The sequence below is a fragment of the Seriola dumerili genome, unplaced genomic scaffold, assembly GCF_002260705.1.
Source record: "Seriola dumerili isolate Sdu_G_001 unplaced genomic scaffold, Sdu_1.0 BDQW01000104.1, whole genome shotgun sequence".
Taxonomy (NCBI): Eukaryota; Metazoa; Chordata; class Actinopteri; order Carangiformes; family Carangidae; genus Seriola; species Seriola dumerili.
This window is the reverse complement of record NW_019174359.1, coordinates 363,540-379,411: the sequence shown is the minus strand read 5'-3', so window position 1 is coordinate 379,411 and position 15,872 is coordinate 363,540. Positions and strand designations below refer to the sequence as shown.

At 41.3% G+C, this 15,872-nt stretch overlaps 2 protein-coding genes and 1 long non-coding RNA gene across 4 annotated transcripts; 1 reads left to right on the top strand and 2 right to left on the bottom strand.

Moving 5' to 3' along the window:
* Positions 1 to 80: 80 nt before the first annotated feature.
* LOC111222581 lies at positions 81 to 12,615 on the top strand. The gene is made up of 5 exons (XR_002665142.1): positions 81 to 291; positions 896 to 1,014; positions 8,289 to 8,359; positions 9,197 to 9,323; positions 12,573 to 12,615. It is a non-coding gene; the product is annotated as an uncharacterized LOC111222581 (long non-coding RNA).
* LOC111222580 lies at positions 3,051 to 10,663 on the bottom strand. The gene is made up of 4 exons (XM_022746367.1): positions 10,561 to 10,663; positions 9,601 to 9,678; positions 6,850 to 6,928; positions 3,051 to 6,019 (listed from the first exon to the last, which is right to left on the bottom strand). The coding sequence occupies exon 4, from the start codon at positions 5,978 to 5,980 to the stop codon at positions 5,297 to 5,299; it is 684 nt and encodes a 227-aa protein (XP_022602088.1). The 5' UTR covers positions 5,981 to 6,019; positions 6,850 to 6,928; positions 9,601 to 9,678; positions 10,561 to 10,663; the 3' UTR covers positions 3,051 to 5,296.
* Positions 11,996 to 15,844, bottom strand: LOC111222579. 2 transcript variants are annotated; one of them, XM_022746365.1, is made up of 5 exons: positions 15,188 to 15,844; positions 14,639 to 14,938; positions 13,988 to 14,078; positions 13,176 to 13,178; positions 11,996 to 12,945 (listed from the first exon to the last, which is right to left on the bottom strand). In XM_022746365.1, the coding sequence occupies exons 1-5, from the start codon at positions 15,573 to 15,575 to the stop codon at positions 12,600 to 12,602; spliced, it is 1,128 nt and encodes a 375-aa protein (XP_022602086.1). In that variant the 5' UTR covers positions 15,576 to 15,844; the 3' UTR covers positions 11,996 to 12,599. The 2 variants fall into 2 exon arrangements, with proteins under 2 accessions (XP_022602086.1, XP_022602087.1); XM_022746366.1 differs by lacking the exon at positions 13,176 to 13,178 and having other exon boundaries at positions 15,188 to 15,842.
* Between the last annotated feature and the right edge of the window lie 28 nt (positions 15,845 to 15,872).

The following is a 15,872-nucleotide window of genomic DNA, read 5'->3' as shown; positions in this document are numbered from 1 at the left end:
GGAGGGGTGGCGGTGGAGGGGGAACAGACAGGCAGAAACAGCGCAAACTCCAGGAGGTGAATGTGCTCGGTTCCATTTTCTGCTCGGTCTGCGTGTCGCCATGAAAGGACGATTCAAATCTCTTTTCAACAAATGTGGAGCTGAATTAGATTTTTTTCCTTTGTTAAATTGTTTTCCACATATTTTCGACTGTGTCTTGTAGAGAACGAGGTCTCCTGCGCACTTGGCGCTAATGTCTCATCACCATAATGCGCTTCAGCTGTTGAGAATGTTAACTGCCCCAGACTTGAGGTAAGACGATCAGAAAACTGTTGCTGTGTTTTGTCTTTTTCGTATTTGTGTGATATTTGATAAAACATAATTATTATTATCATTTAGTTTTTTTGTTTGTGTTTTACCTCAAACGCACCTCCTGCAGATTACACACAGCTGCAGTATGAAATGTCTTACACCCTAATCATTTAGATTCAGAACAGCTTATATCATATGAATGGATATTTTAGTTTGCTATTATTATTATTATTATTATTATTATTATTATTTATAATTACAGCACAGACGTGCGTCACCCGTCTTCAGTCTGATTTGTCACAAATTTAAACACATCGGGTTAAAACAGCCATTTAAAAGTAGAATTATACATCGAATGTGGTGTTTTCATCAGCCCGAGGACTTGGTGGTGATCACATTAAACCTCACAGCTCCTTCATCTGTGCGCACACGACGCGCCCTGTGAGAGTCCAGGCTGATCCTCCCTCACCAGGAAAAAAGAAAATCATTACGCAAATCATTTCTCCTCCAACACATGAGAGACTTCATCTCCTGTATGAAGGTTTCAGGTCAATATTTGCTTCAGATTTTTTTTAATTTCTGGAATAACACCAGTTTCCTTCAGGTGATCACGGATGCTCTCCGAAACGAGCTCGTGTCATGGGGAGAATAATGAGCACCAACCATCACGAGACGGACGACGTGCGTCAGTGGCTCTGAGACACTCATCAATCTGCGGAACAGGTAAGCGCCTCGAATCTTTGTGTCTCCTTAATCTGCACTTCAAACGCCCGCAATGCACATTTTCCTGTTTTGGTCCCCCCCCCCCACCAACCCCCCTCTGAGCTGGAAGTCAAACCTGTTCAGCTGGATAATGATGCACGAGGGCCATACCACAGGTACTTAACCTCGGTCATGCGCCCATCTCATGTCCTTTCAGGTAAATTCTCCCCCCTCCCCTTTTTCAATCCAGTAAATTAATTAGGATTATTGCCCCTCGTGCAGACCGACCATGTAGAGGATGTGATTCAAGAAGCAGGCAGGAGTAGTTCGTAGTTTTGGAGACAGACGTGTGATGCCTCAGTCCTGTGGGCCCTCGGGGAGCTCAGTGACATCAGGTGTAATGGTGAAGCGGGTGAAGTGCTCGCGCCCTCTTGTGGTACACATCAGCAAATTGCACCTTTACACCCCCACATGGATCTCTGGCCTCCTCGTGCAGCATCCACAGGTTATACATATTTAATACCAGTGAGGAGCAGTGGTTTTTCACAAACATACCAGTATTGTATGTCAGCATGCTTTTTCCTTTTGGGGCAAATAGAATAAAGTACAATATCCATTTAATATTTACATTTTACCTATTGATGCAATCAGATAAACAAGGTGTGTTTGAATATTTGTGAATATAAATTAAAATAAGAGTTTGAAGAAGAAAAAACCTAAATACTGTGTCAAACTGAACTGAACTCAACTGCAGTGTATGGAATTAGATCTGCTCCAACATTATTGAATGTATCCAAAGAATCAACAACAAAATAAATAATTAATACAAATATTTTGAAACCAAATAAAAAAAAAATAAAACTAAATGCAGCAAATATAAAACTATACAATTATACCCTGTTCAATTACAATATTTTCTACTTTTTTATCATTTACACATCTTTTTCCTCCTCAGTGCATAAATGCTATTTAACATTAGAGCCATAGAATATTTGGCAGTGGAGAGTGACATTAGTCTGTGTGTGCACTTCCAAGGGGAGAAAGCTAATACACTACTTTAGAAGGACTCACCAAACTGGGGAAACATTTCTTTATGAACCTGGTTTTTTGTGCGTTTGGTTATTGTTATGTTGAAGCAGCAAAGGGCCTGCCACAAAGTTGGAAACACACTATTGTCTCAGACAAAAAAGATATGGTCCATGGGCTTTTGGCCATATAGTATATGTCATTTAAACTTATGAACATGTGCATAATAGTAGTGATAATCATGATCACCTATAGAGCACTTTTCAAAATATGTTATGAAGTGCTTGTCAAAGGCAGCAATAAAACAGAATCAATAAAATCAAGAGGTTTCAGAGAAGAAAAAAAGATAAAACAAGTAGGTGTATAAAAACAATACAGAGTCATTAAGAGAAATAAAACAATTGAAGGGAAATTAAAACCAGGAAAAACCCTCCGATAGACTGCAAATGCTCTGTCCCCTTTGGTTTTCAACCAGGTCTCCTGAACAGACAGAACTTTTACCCAAGGATCTCAAGGTGCCTCCTGGTGTGTAGGGAATGAAGAGAACAGAGATGTAGCCAGGGGAGCGGCCGCAGAGAGCTTTAAAAGTAATCAATAAAATCTAAAAATCTATTCTAACATGTACTGGGATCAGTAAAACAGGAGGGACGTTGAAGGCCGGACAGCTGAGTGCTTTATGGTCTGGAGACGATCAGTAGATTTTTGGGTGAGGCAAGTAAAAAGAGTGTGGCATTAATCCCGGTGTGATGAGATGAAGGCATGCAAAATAGTCTCTTTAAAAGTAAAAAAAGGTTGTATTTTAGAGATATTTCTAAGATGATAACGGTCAGTACGCTTTACAGTCTTACCTACAACATTAAACAGTATTCAACATTACTTAATTTAATACTGTGAAAAGGTTCATTCTGCATCACAAATACTTTCAATACACTGATCCTGTTTCATCACTAAAACAGAACATTTACTTTTAATGTGACATTTCTCCATTTTGCTGTTTTTATTGTGATAAATAATCAACGATTCCAACTCAGTGGTATTCACTCATATTTATTTATAGTGGTGCATATAATACAACCAGGCATCAAAGATCCATAAAAAAGGCAACATATTCACAATGATAACATGACAAGAAAAGCCTTGAGAGGTTCATATAAGTTTCCTGCATGTCAGCAGCACTTTGACTATATTTACGTAGCGTATACTGAGTCTGTTGTAACAATGAGAGAGAGGACACACTGTGATGGAATCAATAAACCACAGAGTTAGTACTGAAAGAGAGAGGGAGCAGAATGGACTAGACCTTAGTAAAACAAATAAATATACAAACTGGTAGGTTTGAAAGCTGTTAATGACAATTAGATGTTTAGTGATCACATGTTTAGTCTAATTTTCTATTCAACAGCTTTGTTGACAGTCTGAACGGTCCTGATGCAGCCCTCCAAACATATATGGTACTACCCATACCACCAGTTTGCTCAAACAAACAAACAAACAAAAGAAAGACAGACACACATTTACAAACATTATTTTAACTACAGGTTTAAATCTGAACTGTAGCATTCAAAACATAATGCCTTACACAATAAAATACTTAAGTGATTAACCCATGAACAAGCAAGAGTGGAAAATGAGTTGTAAAAAATAATTTAATGTTTCTACCCCTCTTGTTTTCACCTAAATAAAACATTTCTCCATATAGTTTTTCAAATACCTGTCGAGTTGTATCTCCCAGAATACATTGCCCTACTAATGCTTTAGCCAAAAAAGAAAAAAACCCAATAATATAAAACTGATAGCACATTTAGGCACTGTCGGTCAGATGATGAGGAGCATGAAGAGCTAAAAGTCTCGCATAATGAACATTAAATGTTTTTATAGTTGGAGCTATATAGTTGTTTGTATAGACAGTCTTAACAATACTTGGTGTTCCTCCTGCATGGCTAAAAAGGCTGTAGGACACATCAAATAGAAAATAAAAGAGTGACAGAATTGTACAAATCAAGATGGGAAGGATTCACTACAGTGACAGAGTAGCGTGTTTCAGAAGTCAGATACCTCAGTTGTTGTAAGATAAACATAACGCAGTGACGGGTAGTGTAAATGGAAGCACTTAGAGTATTTTTTATTTGTATTTAGCGTATCCTGTTGTGGTGAAGAGTTGGTTTTGCCACATAGTAGTATCACAATAGATCTGATTTTATTTCTACTGCTAGTGTTTTCTTTCTTTTTTTTTTAACTGAAATTGTTCACTACAAGTCAATAACGATAAAGAACTCAGCACAGCAGCATCTGAAATTAGTGTAAAAAACAAATGTACATTTAGTGCTCAACAGCAACAAGTATGCTTAGTGTATCACGAGCTCCATGCATCAGAGGCCTACAATGTTTGTTAATGGTGGTATGATCACAGGTGGTATATGATGATTATATCGCTGTAGTTACATTCATAGCTCCAAAAAACTTTGGGATACGCTTATACCTCTTTCATGTTATAGATTATAGTTATAACTTGACTGATAACTCCCTCTGGTTAACAACTAAATGTCTGTCTAATAGCAGTTATTTCATCTATAGTATGACATAAAAAGTATAATATAGACTTGTCTGATTTCAAAGAATTCATAGGAAGCCCTGTACTTGGTCATTCCAACATACTTTTTCCTCGTAGTGTAATAGATGTATTTCACAAGCTCTACAATAAATGTGTATAAGTGTATAATGGGAGCGGGATACATTGCAGTTTCTGCTAAAGCCTGATTTATAGATGTGATACCTTGCATGTGATGCATGACGTATAGTATAACATTTACGCACATTGCCCAAAATTGAGCTCCTAGTGTAGATTTATCATTATCTGTAATGATCCCACAGCTGATTACATCTGTTTTTTGTATCAGTTGAAACCATCAGTGTTTTTCAGATTTATCCCAAAACCTGAAGAATTTATCTGTCTATCCATCTATCTATTTATCTGTGAAGCCAATGCTAAATATCGTGCAAGAATTTAGTTGTCTTTACCTCAACCTGGACAGAAGCTACATGAAGACCACTCAAAGACCACTTGCATATGCAGCAAGTTATGTGATTTTAAAATGAGACAAACTGCTGCTCATTTTTATCACTGGGTTCTCACGCGGTGAACTGAGACGCGTACAAAGTGCTTACAGGGAGAGGAAAGGCGAAGAGGAAGGAGCTACAGCAGGAATGTGGACCTGTGAGTCCCGAATATGAAGGAAAAGCAGCAGCGGAGGAAAAAGCTCTTCTTCGTGCTTTTTCTTCATTTGCACTTGCAAAGAGCCTTCTGCATCTCCTCTTGCACACGCTCCATCTTCTCCGCCCACTCCTCACTCAGGCCCTCCTCGTCGTCTCCGATGATGGCGGCGTAGCCCATGAGAGCGATGAGCCCGATGCAGAACAGGTAGGTGAGGCGCGTGCAGAGTCGCTCCATGGTGCGGCGGTCGCCTTGCGAGTGCTTCAGGTAGACCTCCAGGATGGGCCTGCTGAAGAGCTTCGGTTTACCCACCACGCCATCATAGAGTGTGTGCAGGTTCTGGTCGCCCAAGTCATTGGAATAGCTCTCTTCGAAGTCCTCCTTCTTGCGCTCACGGTGCTCCGGACGCGCCTCCACCATCTCCATGAACTTTCTGAACTGGTTCTTCAGGTTCTCCTCCACCTGGCAGTACTGGCCATCCAGCGTTTCCTTCTTGATCTGTACCAGCGTGTTGCGATTCTGCTGGGACAGCTGGTCCAGCGCTCGGTTGACGGAGCCGAACTCGCGTTTCAGGGTGCGGATGTCCTCGTCATCGATGTGGTGCAGCACCACCCGGATCAGGGAGCCAGCCACGCCAAAAATGGGGTTAACAACAGCTGCTGCTGAGGAGATGGTGGCTACACACTGGAGCACTTTGACCAGGCCCTGCTTCAGCTTGGCCCGGTCCTCAATGATCTCCTCTTCCATCATGGTTCAGATGTTGAGGTCGCTGTGTGAAGAAGTGGACGTCTGTGAGAGAGAGGAAATTCAGTTTACTATAACGGATGGTTTTTAGGATGATACAGCTGCATTTGTCAAAATGAGGCATTATGGGTAAGAATTTGCTCTCAGGACATACAGCTGTATTGTAAAAAAACTACTGGACAATTTTAGAGTACTTCATAGAAAATTACTGAAATTATTGGAAGTGTAAATGAAGCATCACCCATATGTTTACACAACAAATCTTTGATTTGGTATCATGTGGTTCATCCTTTTAGCTCATGTTTTAGTCGTAGCAATAATGTGCCACAGTGATTTTCTTCATACTTAAACAATTAATTGATTAAAAATGAATTGGCAACAATTCTGGTGAATGATTTCAGTGAAAAAGGGTAAAAAAATGAAACGTCTCCAGCCTTTTAAGTGTGGTGAGTTGATGCTTTTTGTCTCGTATATGGTGGTAAATTAGATTCAAAATTCATAAATTCATGTTTCCTGTAAATTCATTTGACAACCATGAAAAAAGTGGAAAAAGCCCATTATTATTGTCTGAAGGCTCAGCTGACCAACACTTTCACAGCTGTAAATCAGCTGACTCCAGTGCAATAAATCAGCTTTACGACTGCAAGCAAGACTATTAAGATCTATTAGTAACGTTTACATTGTGTTGACATCCACCTGACGCTCATACAGAGCAACTTGTGTTCACTTCATCTCTACAGTCCTTGTCATCGCTAACCGATTCTTTCAGTCCTTTACAGACTGAGATGTTTCCTGAGAGTGAGCATTTCATGGTTCGTTTCACTGTGACAGGAAGCTGCTGGTTACGTGTTGGAGGAGAGGTTGCAGCATCTTACATCAAGTTTCTCACACCGGAGTTTCAGCCTGTGTTGTTCAGAGTGCAAAACGAGACACTGGTCCTGATCAGGATGATTCCTGCAACAAAAGACAAACAGAGATTCAGACACAAGAAGTGGGTCAGATATATCCAAGACAGAACACACATAGCGCTGATCTGGTTCAACTCTGTCTGCTTCAACCAGGAAGTGAACAGATTTGTGTCCGTCGAAGGCTTCAGGCTTCAGGTTTCAGCAGTGAAGCAGTTAACAGCCTCTCCCTCCCACTGTGACACGGCTCTGTTCAGCCTTTCAGCACCAGGCTGCTCCCTGTGTGTTTCTATGGACCGAGCTGATAGCTCCTCAGCAGCAGCTGCAGCTAATGGGCGGGACAGAGAAACTCTTTAGCTGCAGTTCAGTGGGAAAACACATACTACTGTTTACCATGAGTGTCTGTGCCGTAAGACGTGTTTATTACACAACAGCTACTATCCAGAGTGACATATGGTTTCAAGCTACTTCAGAGGATGAATTTGGGTATTAAAAGTTCATATTGTGTGAGCTGTAGGCTACAAGAGAATTTCTGTTGAAACCTAATTTGTATCTGTGAAAACAGGATTTATACAGTGTTAGAGTTGTTTTTCCATGTGGTATATCAGCCACAAAGTTTAATTTAGTTCAGGGACTCACAGCACTTGTAACAGAAAAGGCAGAGTGTGTGTTAAGTGTCCTGTCATCTCCTTACACCTCAGTAACTGTCAGTTATGGCTTGGCAGTGGTACTTCAGACACATACCACTCTGAGATTACATCACGGTCACAAAGATAATCACTACACCCGTGTTGTGCCGGGGACCCACACAGCTGACGACTGCAAGAGCCGAGCAAGTTAAAACAGGCCTCAGCCCGAGACACAGGCAGAAGGAACAGGGCGGTTTCTGTGTTTCTGATTTGCTTTCTTTTCTCTTTTAAATGCCTGTGTCCACCAGAGGGGGCAGTAATTTACCTATGATGACAGAGAGACACCCACAATAACATCCACCGTCTGATTTCAGCACCACCACTGTGGACTGACAGCAGTGACGCTCAGGAGCAGGATTTAACCCTTTACCTTCCAGTTAACTTTAGATGGCATAGCTTAATAGCTGTAATCAACAAAAACATAAGCCAATGTTTGACTTGTTTAAATACTTATGACTCTTACACTTGAAAGATCTTATAAAATGAGATGAAATCCCCATAAGATGCTCCTCAAACGAACATTTTTTCCTCACCTTTTTTTCAGCTTCTGCACTGAAAGCATTCGGCTCTGCCCATGAAAGTCAGTTTTTTGTTTTTTTCCTATTATAGATGCCGATAAGGAGCTATTTGCTTCATAGTTGGTGCATGATAGTGACTAAATTAGTAACAAATTACATTTATATGTGTTATATTTCTGCTTTTGTGCCCTTGTTTCCACAGATGCTGTCCGAAAAAGAAAAAAAAACCTCCATGTGTCAACGCAATCTGACAATCTGCCAGATGAGACGCAGGTAATGAAAGGGTTAACTGCTGATTTTTGACACTGAAATAATAAAATAATTTTTTTTTTTTTTTTTTTAAATGTTCAAGTCCTGGGGAATAATCTGAGCTCCATTTGATCACAAACTGGATGGATTTGGTGAATCTAGCAGCTTCCTGCGACTGTTTTTAATATGTAATAGTAAATTAACCCCTTTGTGCACATGAAATTATTCTTAAATCAACTCTTCCCCTTCGATGACGTTTCTTAACGAGGGAGCGAGATCATTTTTAGACATTTTCAATGATTTTGAAGCGAAACAAGCATTGAGTTCTAAGCATATGATTTTTATATAATCAATAAAAATGCTAATTAAGGCCAATAAATCAAACCAATTACGGCTCCTGAGTTAAAATCCACACCGTGGATTAACCAATCACTGCTCAGTGACAGCATGGCCTTTAGAGATGGCAGAGGACACAACACTCCCAAATCTCACACAGAAAGCCCAGAGTTGTGGCTCAGTGACTCAGCTTCTGCATTATTGTGCCGTATAAACAAAGAGTAGCCATAGGAAGATATAAAGATTCAGTCACCGCCAGGGAGCAAGATTTGATTTGGTTGTACACAAAACGGCTCTGTCTGTCTAATCAGGAAGTGTCAGGCTGCTCTCACCTGTTTCCCCACAGTGGAGTGGCCATCTTGAATGTTTTCTATGATGACAGCAATGCTATGCTAATCCAAATCTAAATGTTATGTTGTTATGTTCCTTGTTCCTTAAACTACATGAGTTACATTTTCAGATCTTATCTGAACGATTTTTCTGCCTCCTTGTTACAACATGACAGTTTGATGTCTGTCTTTACAGATCTCAGCCTGTGTGGCAGCAGGGAGTCTTCTCTAAGGAAGTACACCCTTGAGGCTAATACAGTTCAAACATTGACTTTAGTGATGAAGACTAACATAAAACTGTCATCCGGAGTTCTTCCACATTTGTGAGTATTACAACAAGCAAAACATCCACTTCAAACAGCCACAGGGCCACACAGCTGCCTTCCTGCCCAGCTATGGCTCCCCCTAGCCGTGCCTCCATATTTCCTTGTTAATGCACACCATAATGCACTGACCCTCCCTGCTGTATCACACAGAAAAGACACCAAGATATACCTGAAAACCCCAATTTCTCTATCTAAATGTGGACTATACAGTCTCAATCTGCCTCTCAGCCCACATTGGGCACCATGGGCCTCAGCAGGACTGAGGATTTCTTACCTTTTGAGAGTGGCTCTGCCAATACCTCCCTCTCCAAAGTCTCAACCTCGACAGCCTCCTTCTTCTTCCCAGCAATCCCTGCAAAAAGGACACTTCCATGTATGTTGAATATGTAGGGGTGATCAATTTGGACCAAACCGTTTCTAAAGAACCCAAAAGGCCCCCAAAACCCAGAAATGGCCGTTTTGGCCCCAAACACATATAAGCTCCAAAATGCCATTTTTAAAATGACATGTCAATGGCCTTAAATGGTAAAGCCCACTCCTCCAATACACCATGGTCTACCCCTATGGTTTGAACTTATTTTGGTCCATCCAGTAGTCACACTGTTGATACTGGTGAACAATTGTCAGTCAGTGCGCAGCTGAGCGCTCAGAGACTTTTGCTGCGTCCTGTGCCTTTGCTAAGCCCTGGAGCATCTTTTGGAGGCTACAAATAGTCCATTTGTAGTATTTATGAGTCAAAGAGACCCTTTTTTTGTAGATTGGAGCAAGAAAACTCGAAGAAAAATACTTTGATGACGGAAGAATCCAACAACGCACAAAGAAAGCTATGACTCCAAATGGGCTTCTCCAAAAGTGCACAAGTGTATCCAAAGGCACAGAAAGCTTTCCAAAAGCTCCAGGGGGAAAAGAAAGAGGTTTATCCAGCTGAAAAGGTAATAAGAATAATTATTATGTGTAAATTTAACCAATTGAACTAAAAAAATTAAAGTCACACTCAAAGCATGCCGAATTTAAAGTCCATTAGAAAACAAAGTGTAACGTGAAAAATGTTCCAAATGGCGCAAGGGCACTGCAGGCAATAAAGGTCTTTAATTTACGTATTTCAAAATATTATTTTCTTAAATATTTGTGTGCTAATACTGGGAGCACTGTAGCACAGATCACAAATCAAAATGACCGTCTAACTGACCAACAGTAACTATCAAGCCGATAAAAACCTGAGCAGTAAACGCACCCATTCAGTGCGCAACAGTACTCCTGCAACGAGCCACAGTCTGGTCCTTTATCCAGGCTTGAGTAAGAAGAAAATCAGTCCTGTAGCGCATAAATATACAGGCTACAGCCATTCAGACTAGTCCAGGGAAGTCGTTGGTGGAGGGATGACTGCGCCGGCGGTTGAAGCTGTTTTCCCCAAAATAAACCCCTCTATGCAAATGATGGCGGCAGCTGCGAGCAAAGCGTTAAAGGACAATCCCGCTCCTCCCTCACTCTGTCTGATGTCTGTGATATTTACGTCGTATATTACAACAGCACACAGCCACAAACAGGATGGGCGTTCGCCTTCCTGCTTGTCCAGACCTGAGCCTGTAGCAGGTTGAAGACCCCGTCCCCCCCCCCACTCTGAAACCTCCAGCCTCAGGCAGCAGCAGCGACATAAGAGAAGCCCTGTCCTCCCTGCCGCTTCTAATGGGAACTGAGGAAGAAATAGAAATAAAAAGCCCGACTGTGTGTTTAAAAATGACAAAGCCTCCGTTATGTGCTCTGACACCGACTGGTTCACATCAACGCTCAGACCACAGTTGGTGGTGTGTGTAGCTCCCGCCGGGCGCGCGCCTGTCCCCATCGTGCATTTGCTGCAGCAGCTGTCAAACGGATCACATTTCACACTCAAGTCACAGAGCGATGAATACTCACTGTCCTATATGATACTGCAGCATCCACACTTGTGCAACATCAGCTGTGCGTCGGGCTGCGGTCAAAATGCGTAATATTAGGCTGAAGAGCGACAAACAGCTTCTGTTGCAAGACCTCCGTGTGTGTGTTTTAGCTTGGGGGGCAGGAGGAGCTCTGTGGACGGTTTGACAGCCACAATAACGAGGTCTGGAGGCTCTGACTGTAAACACACAGACAAAAGGCATAGACCTACACATCAACCGAAACACAGTCAAGACTCCCTCTTATTATTATTTCTTATATTTCCTATTGATTATTTTCTCTTGATTCGAATGAGCCGTTTCTCTCATTCAACAAACAGGCCCGTTAATGTGTCGGCTGATAAAACAGGTAATTGTATCGCTTGAATGCGTCTATGACCTGATGTATCGCCAAACAATCCTTTATCATATTGTGTGTGTCTGATTTCATTCAGTGTACAAATATAAAAAAACAACATAAACAATAAAAAAAGAAAAGAAATAGAACTGCTATATTTTTCTTTTATTTTGCATAATTTCCACATTTTGGAACAAAGAAAGCTGGTGTCCCTCAGGGATTGAGTTTTGCTTCAGGTTGGCATGGATTCAAATTCTGGAGTGTATTTACAAAAAAGAAAATAGTTGTTGGTTGAATCACAGATTAAATTATCTTAAAGAAACAAATTTAGACAAGCACAATTCTTTACTTACAAAAAGGAAAAGACAACACCACAGTTGTATTTAAATTATCTCGTTTTTATTATTTTACATGTTCAAAAGGAGAACAGGATTTTTTTTTAACTTATTACAAGTAAAAAATGAACAAATTCTTCTCCTGTTATCAACACAAAGATGTTGAAGTTAGAATTTGACCAATATAGATGCCTTGATTGTAGTTACACACGTTGAACTCCAGGGGCACTGCACTGACACAGTGGCTGTTAACATGAGTTAATATTGTACAAAAGCTTTATATTGCCTCAAAATACAGTTATGCAGTCAGCATATTGTGCAGGCATGCGGTGTGCCGAAGAAAACTGTCATGAGAAGAAAAATTACAGCCACATGTGATGTGATGCAGTGTTGTTCTCAGGAATATTGGTTGCATAATTCAGCCATGAAGAAACACAAAAAACTGTTAAAACATTAAAGTTAAAACACCAGTTTCAAACTATTTGGACCATAACATGAGACCTGAGACGAACCTCAACATCATCAGTACAAATTAACCATTAAATATGAACAAACATTCACACAGTCCAGTGTTTTACACAACATAACAAAATGAAGCTGTAAATCTGCAGAATCCCTAAAAGCATCATTTCTCTATCAGCTGCACATTGTTCCTCCACTGACGGCTCTACGTCTGAAGCAGGTGTCCGTACTCTGTGGGGTTGGTCTGGTGGCGAGCCATTTTCCGAGCGTAATACCTCCTGGACGCCGCTCTCCACGCTTCCCTCTGCAGCGTCTGAGACTCTTCAGGTAACTCTGATATCAGCGTCCTCCTCCTCTTATCCACAAAAGACATGGGTTGTGAATACTGAGCCGTTGAGATGTGGGGAAAGGGGCCGGCACGGGAGGGGTTCGCCTGTTGGCGGGCTATTTTGCGGGCGTAGTACCGCCTGGATGCTGCTCTCCAGGCTGCCCTCTTCTGTCTCTGAGCCTCCTCCGGCAGCTCGGACATCGGCACCGTCTTCTTCTTGTTCCTGGGGAGGTCGAGAGGTGAGAAAGGATCTCGCACACATGAGTGGGTATTCAGTTCACCAAGCATTTAAAATTCACTAATTTTAATTAATGTATGTGCAAATACAATAGTTTATTCTTAATTAAACTTACAAGATAACTGACAAATGAGCAGATTTACATGTTTTACAAGGTCAGTAATATCTGCTGTCACATACTCTTCACTGTCAGGATGTTGGAGGGAAATATTTACCAACTTTCCAAGTGTAGTAGGCATTAAAGGAAAAATGTGATTAGCAGGAATGTGTTGACACCACCATGACAAATCTGTTACTTGCAAACTACTTAAATGTGAAGGAAGAATTTGTACAGCTGTAGTCTGCTTCATGTAACCATGCAGTGCTGAATGGCTACCGGTATCAACCGGCGCATGCTGCAGCTTGCGAGTCATTAGTGTTTGGTGGTCCTTAATGCAAGATCTGTCAAAGTAGCAGACTGTGAATACTCTATACACTATTAGATAATCAAGTGATGGTGTTCGGTGCACCCTGGGAGTTTTTGTGCTCAAGTGTTTAGTTTGTGAGCCCACTTCCCTCTTTGTTATCCCCAGAAAACGTTGTGCTTTCACTCACAGTTGAGTGTTAGGGGCATGCAAGGCATTCTGGTCTATTGATGCTACTGTTCTACCTCCTCAATAGCGCTGAAGCGATTAGCCAGTCAGCTGATTAGTCAAACAGAAAAAAAATCATCATTTAAGTCATTTATCAAGCAAAATTGTAAAAACATTTGCTGGTGTCAGCTGCTTTTTATGGTTTAAAAATTAATCATGTTTGACTCTGACAAAATGTGACTGCATTTTATAAACTTATTAATTATTCAAAAACAAAAACACAAATTAATAAGTGAAAGAAACCCTTGCAGCGCAACTCTTCAACAACACCTTGCCTGTTAGTTGAAATGTGTCACCTACATTTGACTAATTTTTCATTTTATTGTGGATTCTGTCCTTTTACTAAACAGGTAACAACCTTTAGTAGGTGACTGTTATTTGGTGCAGTAACTCACCTCAGATGTTCTCCTTCTGTGATTTGTTGTCCGTCTGGGTCGGCTTGAGGTTTCTCCGTGAAATTTTTTCTCTCTCTGTTCTCCTGTTTTTCTAAAGGGAGAGGAACAATTTCTTTGTCATGCAATACCAAAAACCATGCTAACACATTTTTACAGTGATGACACTGAGCTAAGACTCTTCTCTTCTCAACACTGTTACACCGGGCTGGGTATTGTCTGGAAATGTTTCTGGAAATGGTGCTAAAACTTGGTACCTCACTTTGGTGAACATGATTTTTCTGTTTAAGAAAATCAGACAAAAAAAATCTCTAATACATCAGTGATTAATTCTTGCTCAACAAAGCAGCCATGTAAGAACATTCCCTACGTAAAATATGGTTTAAAATGTGAATAACTATTATTTAAAATATCAGATCAAAGAATAAATAAACAATCCAAAGAACTTGATCAAGTATTTTGCAGAAAACTCTGTGCTGCAGACGCATTTCAGTCCAGATTCAAGGTTCGAGGAGGTTTGTGACCCAGCCCTAATGTTACAGAACATGCAACATAAGTAAACTCTTTAAATAAAAAGAAGATATTAATTACATATTCATGGTAATATCTATGTGTTGTTAATATTTAATAGGAATTAAAAGTAGGATACATTACTTTTTAGATTTGGGCTGCTTTCGTCCTGACATGTACTGCCTGTGCTCTCCTGATGCTCCCCGAATCTCTCCTCACTCATTTCCCACTTGATTAAAACTGTGTCGATATCGCAGGGCTCTTCTTTGACTACGAGGCTGCTGGGAGATGTAGGCAGATTTCTGGCTGCCTCTGATACACCTGAAGTCTCTGAGGAGTGGGAGGTGCAGGATTGGTCCAGGCACATTCTGCTGGGGGATGATGGAGGAACTGACTCCTGGCTTTGGGAGGAGACATGTGAGGGGGGTCTTCCAAAAAGACCCACTGTGAAGAAAGGAGACCAGTAAGCAACAAACTACATTCACTTTCATTACCGTTGACCAAGCTGGGTTTTGTCTACAATAAAATAAAGGACAATAATTAAGATGTAAAGATGCCAGTGTCAACAAAAAGAACAAGGAGTAATAAGACATTTCATTCATTTCATATACATGTGGAAAATATAGCACTCTCTCCACCCTTGGACATTCTTGAATATATGAATCAGTAAGGGGTGTATTCATGTTTACTTACAGGAGATGCTCATTTCACACTCCTGCTGCCCTGCTGTCATCTCGGTGTCCATGCAACCTGGTTCAAACCCGCTCTGCTCTCCCTTCTGCCGCTCACCGGAGGCCTGTGACCCCGCGAGGCTGTGCTCGTTTCCAAACAACCCGCAGGTGCATCCCTGTCTGCGGAGCACCTGCAGTTCGTGTTCTATCTCCCTCAGCCTGCACTCCAGCCGCTGGATCTCTTTGTCCCTGTCCGCCACCATCCGCTGGTACTCGTGAGTCCTGGCGCTGTTGACACCGTACAGCACGTTTATTATCGAGTCTATCGCCAACCGGATGGCGTTTTCCACCAACAGAGTTTCCTCGTCGCGCAGTTGTGGGTGCAAAGTTCTGTTTTTGACCAAATTCATCTTTTAAATCGAACTGTTTTGATGTCAACAAGCTAACAGACTAGCTAAGAATGCTAGGCTATAAGACGCTGCGGCTCAATGAAGACACCACCCCGCGCACACGCTTGTCAAACACAGAGCTCACATTAAACCCACGACTCCAACGCTTTACTGTAAAATAAACAGCCCCAAGCAAATCAGAGTGAGACATCTACTTTCCATTCAACTAACGCTGGATCTAGTGCACTGGAGTTACAGGGTTGTTTCCTGCGTTCTTCACTTCTTCGGTTCAGCGGCTGTGGATGTTGGTTGGGCGGC

What these genes read in the sequence shown, in the direction of transcription:
- LOC111222580 (XM_022746367.1), bottom strand. Translation starts at nt 5,980, where the DNA reads ATGATGGAAGAGGAGATCATTGAGGACCGGGCCAAGCTGAAGCAGGGC.
- LOC111222579 (XM_022746365.1), bottom strand. Translation starts at nt 15,575, where the DNA reads ATGAATTTGGTCAAAAACAGAACTTTGCACCCACAACTGCGCGACGAG. An exon ending in GTGTGAAATGAGCATCTCCT is followed by an intron (nt 14,939 to 15,187) that starts GTAAGTAAACAT and finishes CTTTCTTCACAG; the next exon opens with TGGGTCTTTTTGGAAGACCC. An exon ending in AAGCAGCCCAAATCTAAAAA is followed by an intron (nt 14,079 to 14,638) that starts GTAATGTATCCT and finishes CTCTCCCTTTAG; the next exon opens with AAAAACAGGAGAACAGAGAG.